Below are 19,151 nucleotides of genomic sequence, written 5' to 3' on the forward strand. Positions count from 1 at the left end.
AAATGTTGCAGCAATTTCTACATTTGGGTGCCCTTTGCATTTAATATTCTGCTTGTGTGGTTTTAGTAATTGGATAGGTGTATCTGAATACAAATGGAAGATAATAACTTGAGAACACAAGAGAGGGTAAACAGAAATATTCACATCCAGAGGCTAAGTCATGGGAATGTCCTGAATACAATCTTGAGCACAAGCAGTATTACGCTGGTCGAACAGCTTTGTGAAAATGGGCTCACATCTGAGCATCAGAACAAGCAGAATATTGCAAGCCTATGACACGAAGAGAAAGTGATCATGATATGATGTAGAACCCAAGCCATTCAGGACTGTATTCCTTTTGTATTTTGCCATTTGAGACTAAGCCTGAGGGCAGAGACTGTCTGCATACACATTTTCCAAGCACATGACTTCCCCCAAATAATCCTGGAAACTGTAGTTTACCCCTCACAGAGCTACAATTCCTATCACCCATAACAAACTACAGTTCCCAGGATTTTGGGGAGGGGCAGAGAGAAATGTTCTTTAAACATATGGTGTGTACACAGCTGCTGTCTTATTTGTGCACACCTGCTCAGGGGTCCCTTTTTGGCTCAGTATTGTGCTAAATTTATTTGAATTCATTTCCAACCTGCCTTCTCCCTACAAAAAAAAACATTTCGTGAAGTTCAAAGATCCCGTAAATAAAGGGGTTGGGCAGTCATGAGGCTCATGGCTCACTGGTAGAGCATCTGCTTTCTGTGCAGAAGAAGGTCTCTGCTTGAATATCCACTGTCTCTGCAAATGTTTCCTGCCTGAAGCCCTGGACAGCTGCTGCCCATCAGTGCAGGCAATATTGCGCCCCAGGCAGGAATGGTTTCACACACCACAGGTAGCCCTGCTAGCCTGTTGCTGCAACATAAACAATAGTCTTGTAGTGTGCAGCTGACAAACGTGTATTATTAAGCTTTTGTGCACTACAAAAGGCACATTTCCTTTTATTATTCACTTGCTGTCTTCTGTTTTCTATTCTGGGAGTTTTTTTAAGTGTTCTTGTTTGGCTGACTTTGCAAGATAATAGTTCCAAAATGTGATAAGCTGCTAGCACCTTTGCAAAGCTAAGCAGGGTCTGGTATTGCTTCAAACTGGAAGGGGAGCTGTGTGTTGAGATTCCAGCATTGGACTAGGTGACCCCTGGGGTTCCCTTGAATTCTATTATTCTCAATATTAATTTTTAAAGTATATTTCATAACTTTCACTAATTTCAAATTTGCTATCCATTTCTCTTTGGGATTTGGCTCCCCGCTTTCCTTCCATGCTGTTTTTGTACTCATCCCTTTTACATACTGCATGATATTACCTATTTCACCTAATACAGGTTCCTCTATTGTATCACATATTTCACCTATTAATTTCTATCATTCTCATTTTGCTTTTTCCCTCCCCGCCCCCAAACAGGCTTCCCTTCTCCAATTTAGCTGAACTTCCCACATTCTCTCCTTCAACTGCGAGCGCACATCTCCCACAGTATCTCTATGTCCCACTAGGCGCAGTTAGCTCCGCCTAACTACTGGCGACGCATGCGCAGTCTGCCGCGACGCCGTTGGAGGGTAGTATGGCGGGGGCCAAGGGGGCGGCGGCAGCCGCGCGCTTCTCAGCCACACCGCCGTGTTTTGTACTTGAGTAGCTCCGCCTAACTGCTGGCAGCGCATGCGCAGCTTTCCTCCGCGCCGCCGTTGGCGAGCAGCATTGTGGGGCGCAAGATGGCGGCGGCGGTGCTGCAGGCGGCGTCTCGTCAGGTGAGGGTCGCGGTGGCGCGTGTTTCCTCCTGGGGGGCCGCCCTTTCCCCCGCGCCGGGGTGGCCTTGGCTGCGGGGTGTCAAGTTTCAGCCCCTCAGAGACGGAGCCGCGCCTGGCGGGTTGTTTTGTGCGCCGCCTTTCTCCCGAGAGGGGCTCGAGGCGGCTGACAGTTTGGGAACGTAGAAAAGGCGACAATTAGGAAAAAAACCACACAGTTTGGCGTCATGAGCCCCGTCCTTTCCAGGCCTGTGAAGGACACGAGCGTCTCATTTCGCTTGGGCAGGTGTCAGCTGCTTGTGTTTCAGGTTGGTGGAGGTTGCCCTTGGGGGAAAGAAAGCCGAGATTTCGTCCCGTGGGTTATTGGGCCCAAACAGAAGCCCCCACTAAAGTTTGTCTCTCCACCCCGCCAGAATAAACTCAGGAATGTAAAGTCTTTTGCTTGGTTGCCTGTAGGAAATATTGTACTGCAGTGCCTTCTGCTAGCCAGGCATGGATTCCCCGTGAGTCACCCCATCAGGGTGCTACAAATTACAAACAATTGTGTCTCCTGGTGGGTAGGCTAGCAAATTATTTGTGGGCTCACACTTTTGTGGTCTTTCCCTCCCAAGACTAAATCTGGAAAAACGTTTGTCAGCAAATCAGGTAAAAGTATAATTAGATTTTTTAAAAGAACAGATGCACTGATGGATATCTGGACACTTGCATCTGATTACTTGCACAAAATGTACCACACTTTAGTGGTGTAGCGTGGGTTGTCAGCACCCGGGGCAAGGCAAGTAATTTGCGCCCCCTAACACGTGGATTTGCGCCCCCTAACCCTAACCCCCAGATGTTGCGCCCGGTGCGGCCGGCCCCCCCTGCACCCCCCCACGCTACGCCACTGCACACTTTGACCCCGATTTATTTTTGTTATAATAATAGATCTTCCGCATACCATGTGTTGGACAAGTAAGGGGTTATTATGTTGACTGGAGGATGGTACGTGATGTTAAGAGAAGGAAGATGGCTTTTGAATATGCAGATCAGAGGCTGCGGCTGAATTCCCTTAGGAAAAACAAAATTTTGCCCAAAGAACTCCAGGTAAGATGAAAATACTGTTTTAAGATATTCTTGATTGTAGCAATGAACCAGGCATCCCCTCCCCATCTACATCACAGATTCAGAAATATATTTTATTTCAGTATATTTTATTATATATATTTTATTTGAGTGTCTGGAGGCGGTTGGAGGATGGATGGCGGCTAACAGATTGAGGTTGAATCCTGACAAGACAGAAGTACTGTTTTTGGGGGACAGGAGGCGGGCAGGTGTGGAGGATTCCCTGGTCCTGAATGGGGTAACTGTGCCCCTGAAGGACCAGGTGCGCAGCCTGGGAGTCATTTTGGACTCACAGCTGTCCATGGAGGCACAGGTCAAATCTGTGTCCAGGGCAGCTGTTTACCAACTCCATCTGGTACGTAGGCTGAGACCCTATCTGCCTGCGGACTGTCTCGCCAGAGTGGTGCATGCTCTGGTTATCTCCCGCTTGGACTACTGCAATGCGCTCTACGTGGGGCTACCTTTGAAGGTGACGCGGAAACTACAACTAATCCAGAATGCGGCAGCTAGACTGGTGACTGGGAGCGGCCGCCGAGACCATATAACACCGGTCTTGAAAGACCTGCATTGGCTCCCAGTACGTTTCCGAGCACAATTCAAAGTGTTGGTGCTGACCTTTAAAGCCCTAAACGGCCTCGGTCCAGTATACCTGAAGGAGCGTCTCCACCCCCATCAGTCTGCCCGGACGCTGAGGTCCAGCGCCGAGGGCCTTCTGGCGGTTCCCTCACTGCGAGAAGCAAAGCTACAGGGAACCAGGCAGAGGGCCTTCTCGGTAGTGGCGCCCGCCCTGTGGAACGCCCTTCCAGCAGATGTCAAAGCGATAAACAACTACCTGACATTCAGGAGACATCTTAAGGCAGCCCTGTTCAGGGAAGTTTTTAACGTGTGACATTTTACTGTATTTCTGGTTTTTATGGAAGCCGCCCAGAGTGGCTGGGGAGGCCCAGCCAGATGGGCGGGGTATAAATAATAAATTATTATTATTATTATTATATTCAGTATGATATAACCATTGTAGGTTGGTTATGAACAGGTTATGAATAGAATCATCTCCTGATTCATTTCCCACAGTACATCCATTGATTTTACATACTTTTTTAGTCATTGGTTTATCCAATTTCTATTCTTTCAAGAAGCTAAGAGTCCACTAAGCAAATAATAGTATGGAAGAAGGTAGCCAGTTGTGTGCAGTTACAGTATTACACTGAGGATCAGTTTGGAATGTAACCTACTGCTTGGGAATCCTGTAATTTTGTTTTAAGTTATTGTGTCTTTATTGTGGTGGGTTCCCGGAAGTGGCATCTATTATGCATTTAAAACCTTTCTCATTGTGTCCTTCAATTAAAAATTCCAGGCAGTTTTTTACTGGTTATTCTGTTCCAGACTGTACTCTTTCTTAAATTTAAAAGGCATAATGAAAGCTCTTTTGTTTTATATACGCTTTTAGAATTTAACTGTTGGTTGTTCTCCATAGTGATTCAGTCCTTTTACAAAATTCCTTTTTCTTTTTCTAAATGTATTATTGTAGTGTTTTTGTTGAGTACCTGTGTACATGTGGCATTTGAATGCTCCAGGAACAAACTGTTAAAGAAAACAACACTTGTGTTATAGTAATTTAAAGTCTTCTTAACCAATTTATTACAACACTGGGGCTGACCTGCCCTCCGCCATTCCTCACCCATTAACTTCCTAGACCTTCCCCTTCCCACACCAGGCAACTACTAAGATTGCTTTTCACTTTCCCATTTCTGAAGCGGCTTCTCTCTTCAGTTTTGCAACCCTGCTTTGCTCTCGTTTTTACCTTCGCCCCATGTCCATGCTTCTTCACTCTCCTTTTGTGCAAGCAGCCTTGCACACAAACTTCCCACACAGTAACATCCTGAATCTACCTCCACCTACACATTGCAACTATGCACCCTTTTCATCTTCTGCCCAGGTATGAAGCCACCATCCCTTTCATCTTCCACCCTATTCCCACGCCTCCTACTCCCTTTTTTTTCGCAAACTCCCTTGCACCCCCAATTTCATCTTCACTCCCTTTTCCCCCTCCATATTTCCTCATTTTTCTCAACTCTCCCTTGCAAAAAGATTAAGAAAATACGAGGATCGCTTGAAGGAGTTGGTTATGTTTAGCCTGGAAAAGAAGAGACTGAGATAGCCATTTTCTTAAGGGCTGTCACATGGAAGTTGGAGCAAGCTTATTTTCTCCTGCTCTGGAGGGTAGAACTCGAGGCAATGGCTTCAAGTTACAAGAAAGGAGATTCAGACTAAACATTTGGAAAAACTTTCTGACAGTAAGAGGAGTTCAGTAGTGGAACAGATTCGAGACACATGTTATTTTTGCCTGTGAGTTTGCAGATTCCTACCTGGGGGAATTAAAGCTTTGATTTGTCACAACCATAGTGGTTGTAAAACTGCTGTTGCTGTCACATTTCCTTCCTGTGTTGCTAAACTTTTAAGAGACAGTGTCCTTGTGAATGATATATACTACATGTGTCTCCCAATTTACACAGGGGTTACATTCTGGACCTCTGTATGAGTCAGTGAAATGTGCATAAATGGGAAGCACCTTAGAAAATCCTAGTGGCTTGCAAGGAGACCCTCCCCACAGCCCAAAGAGGATGTCCTCTTCAGGCTCTGCAAAGGCTCTCCTCGCAAGTCACTAGGACTCTCTATGGTGCTCCCCATTTCCAGGTTTCAGCAGATTGAATGCCAATAGATGGTGTGTAAATGGGGTGCTGCCTGTAGTAGCTCCAGGACTACCGATGGGTATTACCGCTGTTTTTATTTGTTCCAGGAAGTAGCTGAAAAAGAGATTGCTGCCCTTCCCCGGGACACCTGCCCGGTGAGGATCCGTAATCGATGTGTTCTGACATCCCGTGCACGAGCTGTAGTGTGGCGATGGAGGTTAAGCCGAATTGTCTTCCGCCATCTGGCTGACCATGCGCAGCTCTCTGGAGTACAGAGAGCAATGTGGTGAGCTACCACCAACAAGGCTTTTCTTCAAAAAAGACAAAACTGAGTTCTATTTCAACTCCTAGGATGAATTAAAGACCCGTTATATAACTTGCAGCATGTAAGGAGTCTGGAGGGGGGGGGGGAATAGTCCCATCGGTAGAAGACCCTTAGCTAGAAGGGGGCAACCTTGTTTAATTTTGTCAAACCTGCCACACTTGCTCCTCTTGTACATTTAAAAATGACATGGAAAAATAAAGCAGTCCCACGCTTGGATTTTGTTTGTCCTTTGCATTTAAGGTTTGATATATAACATTACATTGTTGCAGGGTGTATATTGCTAGCAAATCTGAAAATATCACATAGACACAGAATTCAGATACACTACATAGTTACTACATATATTTTCTTCCTGACTAAGCTGCTAAATGGATCGGTGCAGCTCTCACTGCCGCTAGATAGAGTGCATGGTCCAAAAACAATGGCTAGGAACATGAGGGTTTAAGTAAATATAGTTATTCTATATTTTGCAATTCTTGTTAGTGGGTCTAGGACCTCAATGTCCTGTTATTTTGACTATTGCAATAATTACATTACAGCTTGTTCAGTCCATCACTGTCCTCACTGAATAGCTCCATAAGGACAGATTGGCACAAATCCTCATCAGCACAGAGGAGGAAGCCAGAGTGAAACATCAATAACCCTGCCCCCTGGAGCCTCCCAGCAATGTACTTAGCAGTCCTATTACATGCTAGTTAATCTGCATGCTTCAATAGTGCTCTTGAAATGGGCACCATCAATCTCTGAGAAAAGTATATGAAGCTTTCTGTTTCCCTTGTCTGTACATACAGATTACGCATACATGCCCTGAAACCTATTTCCTCAATGGTTAGAAGTGAAAGTTTCTTATACAGAACTTGGGCAGGTGTGGGTAGTAAGTAGATGTTGATTTCAGACAACAGACAGTTGCACTCAAACTAGCTTACTTATTTTTATCAATTTCACAAAAAGCACTTAAAGCTTTATGGAAAAAGGGCAACACATTTGAAGGAAAAGCCTTTCTGCATGCTTTATTTCCCATCTCCAATCTGAAATGTAAAACTTGTTTTTACGCAGAAGATTATGTAAACAGCACACTTTCTCTGATCTCAGCAGAAGCCCCATACAAAAGATGTACATTTAAGATGGGTATTTGTTCAAATATCTATCGGTAAATCATCTTTGACTTGCTTTTCTCGGCTCTCAACCCAGGCTTTGTTAATTGACCTCTTCATTTCATCATCGCCTTCAGCATACATCTTTTTCAGGAGATTCATCAACCCTTCACTCGGGTCCGAGGTGTCATAAGCAGCTTTCCTAGAGCATACAAACATACAGAAAATAATTACATCACCAGTTACACACAAAGTAAGCAAACAGTAAAATAATGAGAGCTCCAATCCTAAACCTGTTTACCTGAAAGTTTTATTAAAAATCAGTCGAACATATACAGAAGGATTGTTAGGATTAGACTAAAAGCAACTGGCTGGGAGAGATGAAGCCTGGATAACTTTCAATTACTGTCTTGTTTCTCCCCACTTCTGCTTACAAGCCTCCCAACTCCCAAATATGAATCTGTGCCCTCTCTTATAATCAAAATACAAATGTTAAAAGTACATAGATCAGACCTCTCAGGGAGTAAGAGGTGGGAACATGAAAAAGTACAGACATTAAACCTGTCACTTGCGCTTACTATTCCTTCTGCATTACACCACACCTGCAGCCACTCTGGTAAACTATCCATATATCCCCCAGGAAGCTTGTTTTGTATATTGAGAACCTTGGGTTTTGCTACAGGACAAATTAGTTCCTGAACATCTGGCATTCAACGTAGTATTAATTCCAGAAAGTGACATGGCCCTTTTGTGCAGCAAAACAAGCAACCAGGTTTTTGCATATATTTAGTGGAATATTAAGTATTCGTGTTCTTGTAAGGACACAGGGAAGATTTCATTAAAAATACTGTGGCCTATTTCAGGTATGAGTAGCAAGAACCACCAGTAGGAAAAAACGGTTTCTGCAATAAATGTTACAAGCAAAGATTAAAAGCTCATTGTGTTGCAGTTTAGAAAGACATGGAATTGAGCCAGCTTAGCCCAGCGGTTCCATCGAAAAACGCATAGCTTGGATCCTGCAATCGCCCACAGGCAGCAGTTTGAAACCTGGCTTTTTTAAAAAAAATAAAAATTAAAGACATGGAATTGAATTCTATTATGAAAATGAACAAGTTCTAAATAAGATGATCTGGCAGAGCAGACTTAAAGAGATGCCTATCAGGAATACTCAGCAGACAAGATTATTGAAGTGGCATAATTTGAGCCACTAATAATGGAACCTGGATTAGACTTTTGCCTCAAAGTCTTTTGATTGCCACAACTGGCAACACCACGACAATAACTCTCAGCATCAAACACCAGCTCAACTGACAAATATTTTGAATGGATCAACACCACTTTGGGTTAACAAGCCTAATCTGCAAGTCCTTTTTTTCTACCAAACGCAATGCAACAGAAGAAGAAATAGAGGTGCACTTACTCCTTCTCCTTAGTCTCTTTTTCAACTTGTGTTAGGCACTCCCATTTTTCCTCTTGCTTTTTCCTACATAATATCAATATCATATCTGTTTTGATCTGCAAAAATAAGAAAAGCACTACAAAAAGTGAAACTAGGTGGCAGAATTACCGAACAGGCTAAGTATCAATAACTTTATTTTTAATAGTATTTAAAGAATGACAATTCAGTTATGTGAGTTAAAATATAAGGCAGCAACAACAAAAAAGGGGCAAAATGAGCAGGAGAGATGGCGTTGTATGAGCAATTTTCGCTCACATGTAAAGTATAAAATAGACTAATCCTGTGCAACACTTTTGCCAGCCAAAGCCCACCCACTGAATTTGTTGTGAAACATTCAGAATGGGGCTCGTGTTAGCAGTATGTTCGTTGTCAGTAATTTAAGACAAGGTAATTGTTTTCACCAATCTGAACATTTTTTTGCGTTAATTCTCTACACAAATCTCAGAATAAATGCTCTCTTATATACAAGTGTTGTTTCTCTACTAGACAGGTCACATGATTGTAATTTGAAGGTTGCGAGATACAGTATGTGCATTCTCTTGGGTGCAGCAAAAATTTCTTTCAGCTGCACCCAAGAGAAAGAATCTATCCTTATCAAGTTCAATTGTTGTTGTTGTTTAGTCATTTAGTCCTGTCTGACTCTTCGTGACCCCCTGGACCAGAGCACGCCAGGCACTCCTGTCTTCCACTGCCTCCTGCAGTTTGGTCAAACACATGCTGGTAGCTTCCAGAACACTGTATCAAGTTCAATACTGCCTGCTAAAGCCTAAGAAACCACATATATAACATGAATGAGACTAGGCCCCTTGGATGGCATCGAACAAAGTGCTTCTGCTAGTGCAGGGACTTGTGGCTGTGCAGCGTAACTCCACTCTCTCTCCCACAGCTCTCCAGAGCAGATTTAGGGAGGGGGGAAACCATTGTGCTAATGGAAGCTCTTCTTTGGATACTGTTCATTCTTCCCAACAGACTGGTTTCTTTGGTTTCTCTTGTTATGTCAAGTGGTACAGCCCAGATTTGTGACCTCAGGGACAAGTGGGCCTCTGAGTTATGTGGCTGACTGTCCTCTATTGCCCAGTAATATTGAAAACAGAACATAAATATATGGGCAGGAAGCCTATCAAGAAAGGGTATCTATCCATCGTGAAACCACAAGTTACAGAACTGATGGCTCACCCCCTAGCAAGTGCCTAATGACTAATCTGCAGCAGGTAGTAACACAGGAAGCAGCCCTAAGCTGTGGAAGCCATAGGAATCTACAACGTTAGCATGTACTTGAAAAGAAGCACTTACCTTCCATGAGCTGCTTTCCACAGAGATGGGTTTCAGAAGATTGTTGAATGTCATAGTGTAGTTCTTGTTATTCAGATTCTTCACCAGCAGATCAAATGATCTAGACGGAAGAAAAGATTAATCATAAAGGCACAAATTCAGAGAAAGCTGACATGGAAAGGAGGGGGGGGGAATAAATTGCTCTGCACCTAAAATCTAGTATCACAAATCTACAGTAACATATAAGACATACCGTATTTTTCGCCCTATAGGACGCACTTTTTCCCCCTCCAAAAATGAAGGGGAAATCTGTGTGCGTCCTATGGGGCGAATGCAGGCTTTTGCTGAAACTTGGAGAGCTTCCTTCAGGAAGCTATCAGCAAGCCTGGGGAGCCCACGGGAGTTCCCACAGGGCTCCCTAGACTGCAGATAGCAGCCTGCTGTCTGGCGCGCGGGCGCCCTGAAGCATAGCACCCCGCACTTCAGGAAGCTATCCGCAGCCTGGGGAGCCCGCGGGAGTTCCCGCAGGGCTCTCTAGGCTGCAGATAGCAGCCTGCTGCATGGGGCGCGCTGAAGCAGAGCGCCCCGCGCTTCGGGCAGACATCGGGCAGCCCCACAAGCTCGGGGGACAGCGGGGAGGCGGAGTGCCGCCATACCGCTGTTCCCCGACCTGGTTTGGTTTCCCCAACCTGGTTTGGGGGGGGGGGGAAATAAAGGAAAAAAAGTTTTCCTTTATTTCCCCCCCAAAAAACTAGGTGCGTCCTATGGGAGGGAGAGTCCTATGGGACGAAAAATACGGTAACTGAAGCAAAAGAGCTCAAAAGGGAAAATCAACAATAAATACTACAAAGATAACAGAAGCGGGTAAAAGTCAAGCCCAGAGATATTCGCATTAAACTGTAAGGAAATTAGTGTGACTTTAAGACACAGTAAATAACGATTCGGTGACGCAACTGAGTTGGCTAGATGCTAATAGACAAGTCCCGTGAGGCAAAACAGCAAAATAAATTGGGTATGGGGGGGTAGCACCCATCAGATCGAAGTGTCCAGCAATTAACCAGAGCTCAATCAACAGAAGCAATTATGGCAAGCAGACAAGAGAAACAAAGTGGTGATGGAAGAAAGGAAAGCAGAAAAAATGGAAATGGAACTCAGAGGAGGAACAAGGAGCTGGGGGCGAAATCTAAAGAAAAAAGGCATCAAACTGAGATGTATAAATAATTATGAGAAAGCATATGGTACTTCAAAATCAAGAGGGGTAGCAACTATAATTTCAAAGAGATGAGGGTTTAGTATATTAAAGATGCTGAAGGAAAATACATTATAATTCAGGGAACAATGGCAGGGGAAGAATACACTGTAATTAATACTTCTGCTCCTAATGAAAATCTGGTGGATTTTTTTCATAAAATGTTTAAGGAAATGGAGGATTTGAATATATGGGCTATATGATTATGGCAGGAGATTCCAATATAGTATTAGATAAACAATTGGATAAGTCAACTCCTATCCCAGAGGAAAGATGTAATAACATTACAGGATTAGCTAAAATTATGAAAAGGAAAGCTATGAACGATGTTTGGAGAGTGATGAGGGGAGGAGATAATAAATTTTCTTTCTTCTTACCAATGCATAAGACCTATTCAAGGATTGATTATATCTTCTTTTCAAAATATATTCATATACTGTACATCAGTTTGTGAAGGAAATTTAATACTTGGGAACTATTTCACTAGCTTCTGAAACATCTTAATATGGGAACAAGCAGCAAAGGACAAACAAAGCAAGAAATGATTCAAGACAATCTGTACTTCCTGGCATTTAATGAAACACCCACCTTTCTGTGAAGTGCACCTTCACATTCTCAGCTGGCAGATGCTGAACTCCACTTAAAGTGATGTAGATTTTCAAAAATTTATCTGACTGATCCCAAGCTAAAGGGATTAAAAGAAAGCTGTATTTATTACATTCATTCCAAACTGCTCTCCCTAGGTGATGATCTTAGTGAGCAATTTCTTCATCTTCTAAGATTTTAGCAGGCACTGCCCACACCTCTGCAAACAATTCTGGCAACCATGAGGGCTAGAAACATGTTTGTTTTTAATGTAAACTGGGTGGGTCAGGTGAGGGAAAAGAGGGGCGGCAGCTTCTCCTCCTCGTCTCCTGCCCTCACACCGAGAGCAATGGAGGGAGCCCTTCCTGCCAAAATGGGGCAAGAGGTGGCTGCGCTGGCCTGGTGGCCCCAAGAAGCATTGGGGAGGTGGATCATGAGGGGAAAACATTGACTATTATACCGAGAGAGATATATGTTCCGGCTGCCGCCGTATGTTCCGGCTGCCGCCAAGGATGGAGGAGGCATGAGGCAAGCAGGGCTTTGAAGTCCTCCCCTCCATCCGCCCCTCCCCCTGATCCTCCTGTGAGGCCCCCAGCTGCGGTGTGTGTACAGGGATGAAAAGACTGGCTGCCTCTAGTTGGCTGCAGGCGTTGGAAGAGGGATAATCTTATATGGCGAGTATATCCCAAACTCTATATTTTAACTTGAAAAGTTGGGGGTCGTCTTATACGCCCAGTTGTCTTATAAGTCGGAAAATACAGTATGCATCAAGTAACAGTTATTATGGTTTTCATGTGCTCCTGTAGGATCACAAAAAATCCCTTGTTCATGACATAAAAAGTACCGTATTTTTTGCACCATAACACTCACTTTTTTCCTCCTAGAAAGTAAGGGGAAATGTCTGTGCGTTACGGAGCGAATGCCTGCGGGTGGCGGGGGGGATCTGCTGCAGTCGTGAGCAGAGGATCCATGGTTCCCCTTCCTTCCCTCCTCCGTGGTTACAAAGCATGGATCCACATGGATCCTCAGGATTTTTGCATTGGGCTACTCCAAACTCACTGTCAGATCACATGTCTGTGGCCACAGCATGAACCACAAAAATATTTCGTTTAGAATATTTTTTTTTCTTGTTTTCCTCCTCTAAAAACTACGTGCGTGTTATGGTCTGGTGCGTGTTATAGAGCGAAAAATACGGTATATCAATCTCTGCACAATAACCTACTTTTACATATATAATCCAACCTATGATTCATGGATTAAAAAATTATATACACTGGCTGTGATGCTAAGCAGTTTACTAGATGTTGATATTCTCTTGAGTCTCTTGTATTAATTCAAAAGGTATGGGTGGAACAGACCTACCATAATTGTTGATTTTCACTGTGTATCCTGTTGGAGGTGGTCTTTCTTCTTCAGATGTTTCTGCTTTTATTTTGCTTGGTATCTGGTTCTTGATTTCTCTTTCTATCTTATTCTTTTCTGACAGCAACACATCATGAACTCTCTTTCTTGATGCTTTTTTCAAAAGCTCTTTCACCTCATCTAAATCTTTATGTAGCTGGATGAAACACATAGAGCACACAAATCTGTAAGCTGCCTTGAAAGCAAGTTCTGATAAAGAATTAAAACAATCCATAAAGTACAATCAAAGCACAAAGTGCAGAACAGCAAACAGTTAAAACCACAAAAAGCACATTAAGGAAATAACTTAATCAGGCCAACTAAAGTATCGCAAAATATCGTACAAATTTTTGGCTTTTCCACAGAAACCATCCAGCCTGGAAAACTTGCAAGCTTGCACATTATTTTGTGTTATTTTGTTTGGTCTAAAAAGATATTCCTCCAATATAGATATTGAGCATTTTGTATGGGTCGACACTAAACATTTTAAAAATGAAACTAGATTCTATTGTCATTTAAAAGACGACATACTGAAAAGTTGTGAGGAAGACAAGAGGTGAGACACCACTACTGGAAAGTTCCTCTCTATAGTTAGGTAAAGGTAAAGGGACCACTGACCATTAGGTCCAGTCATGACCGACTCTGGGGTTGCGCGCTCATTTCACTTTATTGGCCAAGGGAGCAGCTTCTGGGTCATGTGGCCAGCACGACTGAGCTGCTTCTGGAGAACCAGAGCAGCGCATGGAAACACCGTTTACCTTCCCGCTGGAGCGGTACCTACTTACCTACTTGCACTTTGACGTGCTTTCAAACTGCTAGGTTGGCAGGAGCAGGGACCGAGCAACGGGAGCTCACCCCGTTGCGGGGATTCAAACCGCTGACCTTCTGATCAACAAGTCCTAGGCTCTGTGGTTTAACGCACAGCGGCGTCCCTTCTCTATAGTTAGCAGCTGAATAAATTCAGAAGATCAGGCAATCTGGAGCATAGCTGTCAACGTTTTCCTTTTTTTGCGAGGAATCCTATTCAGAATAAGGGAATTTCCCTTTAAAAAAGGGAAACGTTGACAGCTATGATCTGGAGAAGAGACGTTAATACTTTCACTCAAGAAAGTAACAAATGGTGGAATCGATGTCAGAACAGATCTTTTCCATGCTATCCTTTACAGTCAAGCAGGAATGAATTTGTGCCTTCTGATTCCATGTAACACTAGACCTCTCTTCACAATTTGCCCTCCCTGCCTAAATGCACGAAGGGGTGGGGGTGCGGGAGTGCACACCTTTTCACCCTGCTCCTGATGTCACATGCTCCCCAGACCCTTCACACTCACTTTTGCATTGAGTGTGACATTTGCAGAGGGCACACCATTACAGGGAACCAGGTTCTGAACAAAAGGGAATCCTACACAATCACAGTATGTGTGCATGTTGTCCTGCTCTTGCCATTGTCCTGCTCACTGTAGAAGGTGGGGGGTAAGCAGCGCCAATAGAACATGCAATATTGAGAATGTGACCAAGAAGCACCATCCCACATAATAATAATAATAATAATAATAATACCACCTTTATTGTTAATGTACAACCTGTGTACAATGAAATTAACTGAGCCTCCCCCCTCAAACACTCAATCTCATTGCACTCTATGTGCTTGTTGCACAACACACCAACCCTGAAAGTCAGTTGCACTATATTATTTTCCATTCAGCAGCCTAACAACCCACGGATAGAAACTGTAAAAAAGCCTGTTGGTACGACTGATTATACTTCTATATCTCCGGCCCGAGGGTAGAAGATTAAAGACGTGCTGGCCGGGGTGTGAATCGTCCCTGAGAAATTTTTTTGCTCTCCTAAGGCAACGATCCCTTGCGATGTCATCTAGCGGGCTCAGAGGACAGCCCATGATATCATGTGCTGTGTTCACCACCCTCTGTAAAGACTTTCTGTCCGTGGCTGTCAAGCCAACGTACCACACTGTGATACAACATGAGAGGACACTTTCTATTGTGGACAGGTAGAAGGAGGTCATCAACTGTTGTTTACTTCCCCCAAATTTATTTCTCAGCTTGAAGGACAACTTCAGTGATTACATAGGTCACCATTCCACAGTAACTGCAGCAAGCCCTAAGAAGTCCAGGGCATCGTGCATGGCTAAGGCAAGATTCAACCAGAGACGGCCCAGTTTTATTGCTAGCTGTTTGTCAAGTCACGCAGAGCCCTTCCAAACCCGTTCACAAGTTTCTGAGCTATATATAGCTCAGTCAAAAGAAATAAATGAAAAAGCAGCATCTTAAAGGGTGAAAAATTATTTAATTATTAATTACAGGTATACCCCACCTTCTTTCCTCCCCCCCCCCCCACAACGCAAGGAGCTCAAGAATGCGAACATAGTTCTCCTCCCACTTCATCCTCAAAACAACAACCCTGTGAGGGTGAGAGCCAGTGAGCAGCCCAAGGTCCCAGTGTTCGAAATTCCCTAGGCACCAGGCACATTTTGCTACTGGTGTGGGTCCAATTATAACTAGAGTCGTACCTTGGTTCTTGAACATAATCTGTTCAACTTCCTAAAACGAAGGTGTGGCTGCTGATTGGCTGCAGGAGCTTCCTGCACTCAAGCAGAAGCAGCACTGGACGTTCGGCTTCCAAAAAACATTTGAAAACCCAAACACTTACTTCCAGGTTTTTGGCATTCAGGAACTAAAATGTACGAGTACCAAGGCGTTTGGGAACCAAGGTACAACTGTACATGGAGATGTCTGGGCACCAGGTTGGCGACTGACATCTCCATCAAGCCAGCTGACATGTGCGGCAAAAGATGTACGTTGTTATTGTTATTAGCCTTTATTGGCATAAGTTTAAACAATAAAATCGTAAAATCATCCAAATGCATTGATAATCCAAACACATAAAATATATAAAAGACTAGATAGCCACCACTGAATAAACCAGGCAGCTTTAGATTTAGCTTTAAAGATTTTGTCTTGTCCTTCTGCACGAATCATGGACATCTTAGTCCTCCATCATCCCATCAAGGAAAGTAAGTGCAGGGCTGAGTACAAATGACACTGCAGCAACCTTTCCACAGGCCTCCCAAATGGAGCTCACAGACCACAGTTCTTGCATACTGGGACAAGTGGATCATTGTAAGAGCAAACTACAATCAAGCAATGTAGTTGAGATAACAGAATCCTAGAACTGGAAGGGACCCCGAGGGTCACCATGTCCCACCCCCTGGCAAATACACATTCCGTTGTGGTGATGGTAACGCGAGTTTAAGGGGCCTTTGGGTGCCTGGCTTATATATATCTGAGTTTCTAGCACCCCGGTCCCTCCCAGCCCCGCCTTTCCCCCCCCCCCAATGCGCCACCATCTGGAACAGAACTCCCCTTCTGTGCTTGGGGAAGGCATCTTCCCTCGCCCTCTCGGCCTACTTTGCCTCCTCGCTTTGTCCTGTTCTAGTTCATCTCGCTCCTCTCCCTTCCCACCCGCCTCTTTTGTACCATTCCCAAAGGGGTCCTTTCTCCCGCGCTCTGCACATGAGCAGGAGCCCCCTTCTTCCTCCCTCTCCGCCCCGTCAGCGGCCCCCTCGAGGCGCCCAACGGCCCTTCTTCCCCCGCCCGCGCGCCTCCGCCTCACCTCCTCCATGGCTGGAACAGGGGCCCCACCAAGCCGACTCGCGCACGCGCATGCGCCGCCCAGCACCGCCCCCGCCCCGGAGGAGACGCCGAAGCGGCGAGGCTCGGCGCGCCCAATCAGAACCGCGCCGGCCGCGCTGCTCTCATCGCCCCGCCCCCGAACCTTCTGACCTTAATCGTCACTGCTCCGCGCCCAGCCCAGCCAATAGTCGCAACACGCCCTTACAGGAAGCGGAAGAGGGAGAACTCTGGGAGGGGGAGATGGAAACGGAAGAGGCGCGTCTCGTTTTTCTGGATGCGCAGTTTCCGGGTTCAGTTTCGGAGAAGCCGTTCTGTGGTTTTTTTTCTGCGAGGGCGAAAGCGAAGGCTGCCTGTTGAATTATAGTCATATAGAATTTATATATTCATTTATGCAAGATAGATAGATAGATATTGCACTTCTATTCCCACCTCTTTCTCCAAGGACCGCAAGGTGGCCTGCGTGGCTCTCCCGCCTTCCTCCTCCATAGGATAATAGAATTGGAGAGTTCGAATGGGCCCCTCAAGAGTCATCTAGTCCACCTCCCTGCGATGTAGGAATCCCCACAACTCCTCTGTTGGAAGATCAGCCTGAGGCAGTGACTGTGACCCAGGGCCACTCCCAGTGAAGCTCGTGGGCAGAGAGGGAGGATTTGAACCGTGGTCTCTACCAGATCCTTGTGGAAACGCTCTTAACCACTTGAGGTCCTTCAAAAATGTTTTTCCCACCCCACCGCACTAGTTTAAATACTCCGCACTACTTTAAATACTAAGTCCCCCACAATGGCAAATAGAGTCCGTTGTACCTCCATATTTCAGAGGAGAAGAAGGAGCAGTGGTGACTGAGGAAACGTAAGAATGTAAGGAAAGCCAGGCTGGATCAGCAGCTGCAGATGAGAAATCTGTAATTGCATTCAGCCCAGCATCCTGTTCTGGCAGTGGCGGATCAGAGGCCCCAATGGGACGCCCACAAGCAAGATCTGCGCACGAGAGCACGTTCTCCCCTCCTGTGACTTTCAGCAACACGTTCAGAAGCATTGCTCTCTCCAGCTGTGGAGGCAGAGCATAGCCACAATGGCTACTAGCCATCAATAGCCTAATTCTCCTCCATAAATTTGTCCAATCCTCTTTTAAAGCCATCCAAGTTGGTGGCCATCACTGCCATCCACACGACTTACCGTAGATTGACAGAGGTTGAAACTGAAGGAGTGCTGTTTGGGCAATAGATTCCACCATTATTATATATTTAGCAATATCCAGTATACCAGCCTTTGCCAATCTGGTGCTCTCCAAAGGTTTTGTACTAAAACATCTACTGAAACTCTTCCTGTTCTGGTTGGCAAATACTTCTATGTAATGTAAGGCATAATTTTGTACATAATCAGACTCCCAGTTTTAAATACATGTTTAGTAAAGGAAATGCAGGCTCTGGGGCTGCAAAACTGAACTGTAATGGTGGGGAGAATTAACTCTTCCACAGTGGATTGGAAAAAAAATAATTCACACCTTCCTTTCCATTTCAGCCTTCTGGAGTCTTATTTCTCCCCCATAGGTGAGAAAGTGGGCAGGGGGAATTTTACTACAGAAATGCCAACCAAGAAAGGATTGATTTCACTCCCACCTGCATTTCTTCCCAAATCTTCCCTCACATACAAATGTAAGGCTGTCATCGCTCAGCCCCCATTAGAGGATTTGAAGCATCTCATCACAGTTCTTGATTTGCATGGGCTGGGGAAGAGAGCATAAGAGAAGGCAAGCTGAACAGCAGCAGAGGTTTGAATAAAGGAAACTCAGAGCAGCAGTTATAAGGAGAAAAGTTTGTGGGGAGCCCTAAAACCTTATGATTAGCTGTCGCAAGGATTCAGAAAGGCAGTGTCTGTTATATATTCCCTGCTGCTACAGTCTTAATTGGTTTGGGAGATGGACCCTACAGGCAAATGAAAAGATTCTCAATGGCACAAGATCTGGTCCACTCCTCCTCCAAGTCCACTAGTTTTTAACACAGGTTCAGCTAGCTCATATTGTAAGATCCAGTTGCTTCTTATGGTGGCAGGGTTTTAAGGTTCAAGGTACGTATTGGCATATGTGGTAGCGCTGTAACTATGTACACAAGTTCTGGAAACTGGTGGTAAATTGGTATTATTGTTGGCAAACAGGTCACCATGGACGCGAAGTTGTGTTTTTTATCCATTTCTGATGGTGCCAATGCTTACTTCTCTGTATCTGTTGGTTACTGCTCATTTAGTGATCTCTCAAGAATGGAAGGACACATCCTGTTACTCTCTGGATTTGTGGATTTAAAAGTCATGCTTATTGCCATTTCTGAAAAACTGACTCATAAAATCCTTGCTGCCAGAGGTCATGCAGACTCCTCAATTTCTTCTGCTTGGGACTGTTTCTACTAAATTTGAGTTTATTTGGCATTAATGATTATTTGATATGCTTTGTATAAATATGAACCTTATATTTCACTCTGGAATATATCTTATGCTACTGATTATTATTCTGTCATCTTGTTTTTAATTCCTCTTGCTCTTAAAATAATACAAGTTATTC

At 44.5% G+C, this 19,151-nt stretch overlaps 2 protein-coding genes and 1 long non-coding RNA gene across 4 annotated transcripts in view; 2 read left to right on the forward strand and 1 right to left on the reverse strand.

The window, feature by feature from the left end:
* Positions 1 to 19,151, forward strand: part of LOC308587144 — a 173,094-nt gene that overhangs the window by 15,497 nt on the left and 138,446 nt on the right. The gene's annotated exons all lie outside the window — the stretch shown is intronic.
* MRPS14 (mitochondrial ribosomal protein S14) lies at positions 1,624 to 6,104 on the forward strand. Its single transcript, XM_081194552.1, has 3 exons — positions 1,624 to 1,775; positions 2,697 to 2,855; positions 5,671 to 6,104. The coding sequence occupies exons 1-3, from the start codon at positions 1,740 to 1,742 to the stop codon at positions 5,851 to 5,853; spliced, it is 378 nt and encodes a 125-aa protein (XP_081050678.1). The 5' UTR covers positions 1,624 to 1,739; the 3' UTR covers positions 5,854 to 6,104.
* On the reverse strand, positions 6,105 to 16,737 carry CACYBP (calcyclin binding protein). Of its 2 annotated transcripts, none has more exons than XM_081194534.1 (6): positions 16,579 to 16,737; positions 12,910 to 13,105; positions 11,551 to 11,647; positions 9,735 to 9,834; positions 8,403 to 8,497; positions 6,105 to 7,184 (listed from the first exon to the last, which is right to left on the reverse strand). In XM_081194534.1, exons 1-6 carry the CDS (start codon positions 16,585 to 16,587, stop codon positions 7,025 to 7,027), a joined length of 657 nt encoding a protein of 218 aa, XP_081050660.1. In that variant the 5' UTR covers positions 16,588 to 16,737; the 3' UTR covers positions 6,105 to 7,024. The 2 variants fall into 2 exon arrangements, with proteins under 2 accessions (XP_081050660.1, XP_081050661.1); XM_081194535.1 differs by lacking the exon at positions 16,579 to 16,737 and adding an exon at positions 16,443 to 16,557.

Source organism: Podarcis bocagei (genome assembly GCF_964188305.1).
Source record: "Podarcis bocagei genome assembly, chromosome: 5".
NCBI lineage: Eukaryota > Metazoa > Chordata > Lepidosauria > Squamata > Lacertidae > Podarcis > Podarcis bocagei.

What these genes read in the sequence shown, in the direction of transcription:
- MRPS14 (XM_081194552.1), top strand. Translation starts at nt 1,740, where the DNA reads ATGGCGGCGGCGGTGCTGCAGGCGGCGTCTCGTCAG. An exon ending in TGCAGGCGGCGTCTCGTCAG is followed by an intron (nt 1,776 to 2,696) that starts GTGAGGGTCGCG and finishes TTATAATAATAG; the next exon opens with ATCTTCCGCATACCATGTGT. An exon ending in TTTTGCCCAAAGAACTCCAG is followed by an intron (nt 2,856 to 5,670) that starts GTAAGATGAAAA and finishes TATTTGTTCCAG; the next exon opens with GAAGTAGCTGAAAAAGAGAT.
- CACYBP (XM_081194534.1), bottom strand. An exon ending in AGTGAAAATCAACAATTATG is followed by an intron (nt 11,648 to 12,909) that starts GTAGGTCTGTTC and finishes TAATCCCTTTAG; the next exon opens with CTTGGGATCAGTCAGATAAA. An exon ending in AAGGTGCACTTCACAGAAAG is followed by an intron (nt 9,835 to 11,550) that starts GTGGGTGTTTCA and finishes TCTTCCGTCTAG; the next exon opens with ATCATTTGATCTGCTGGTGA.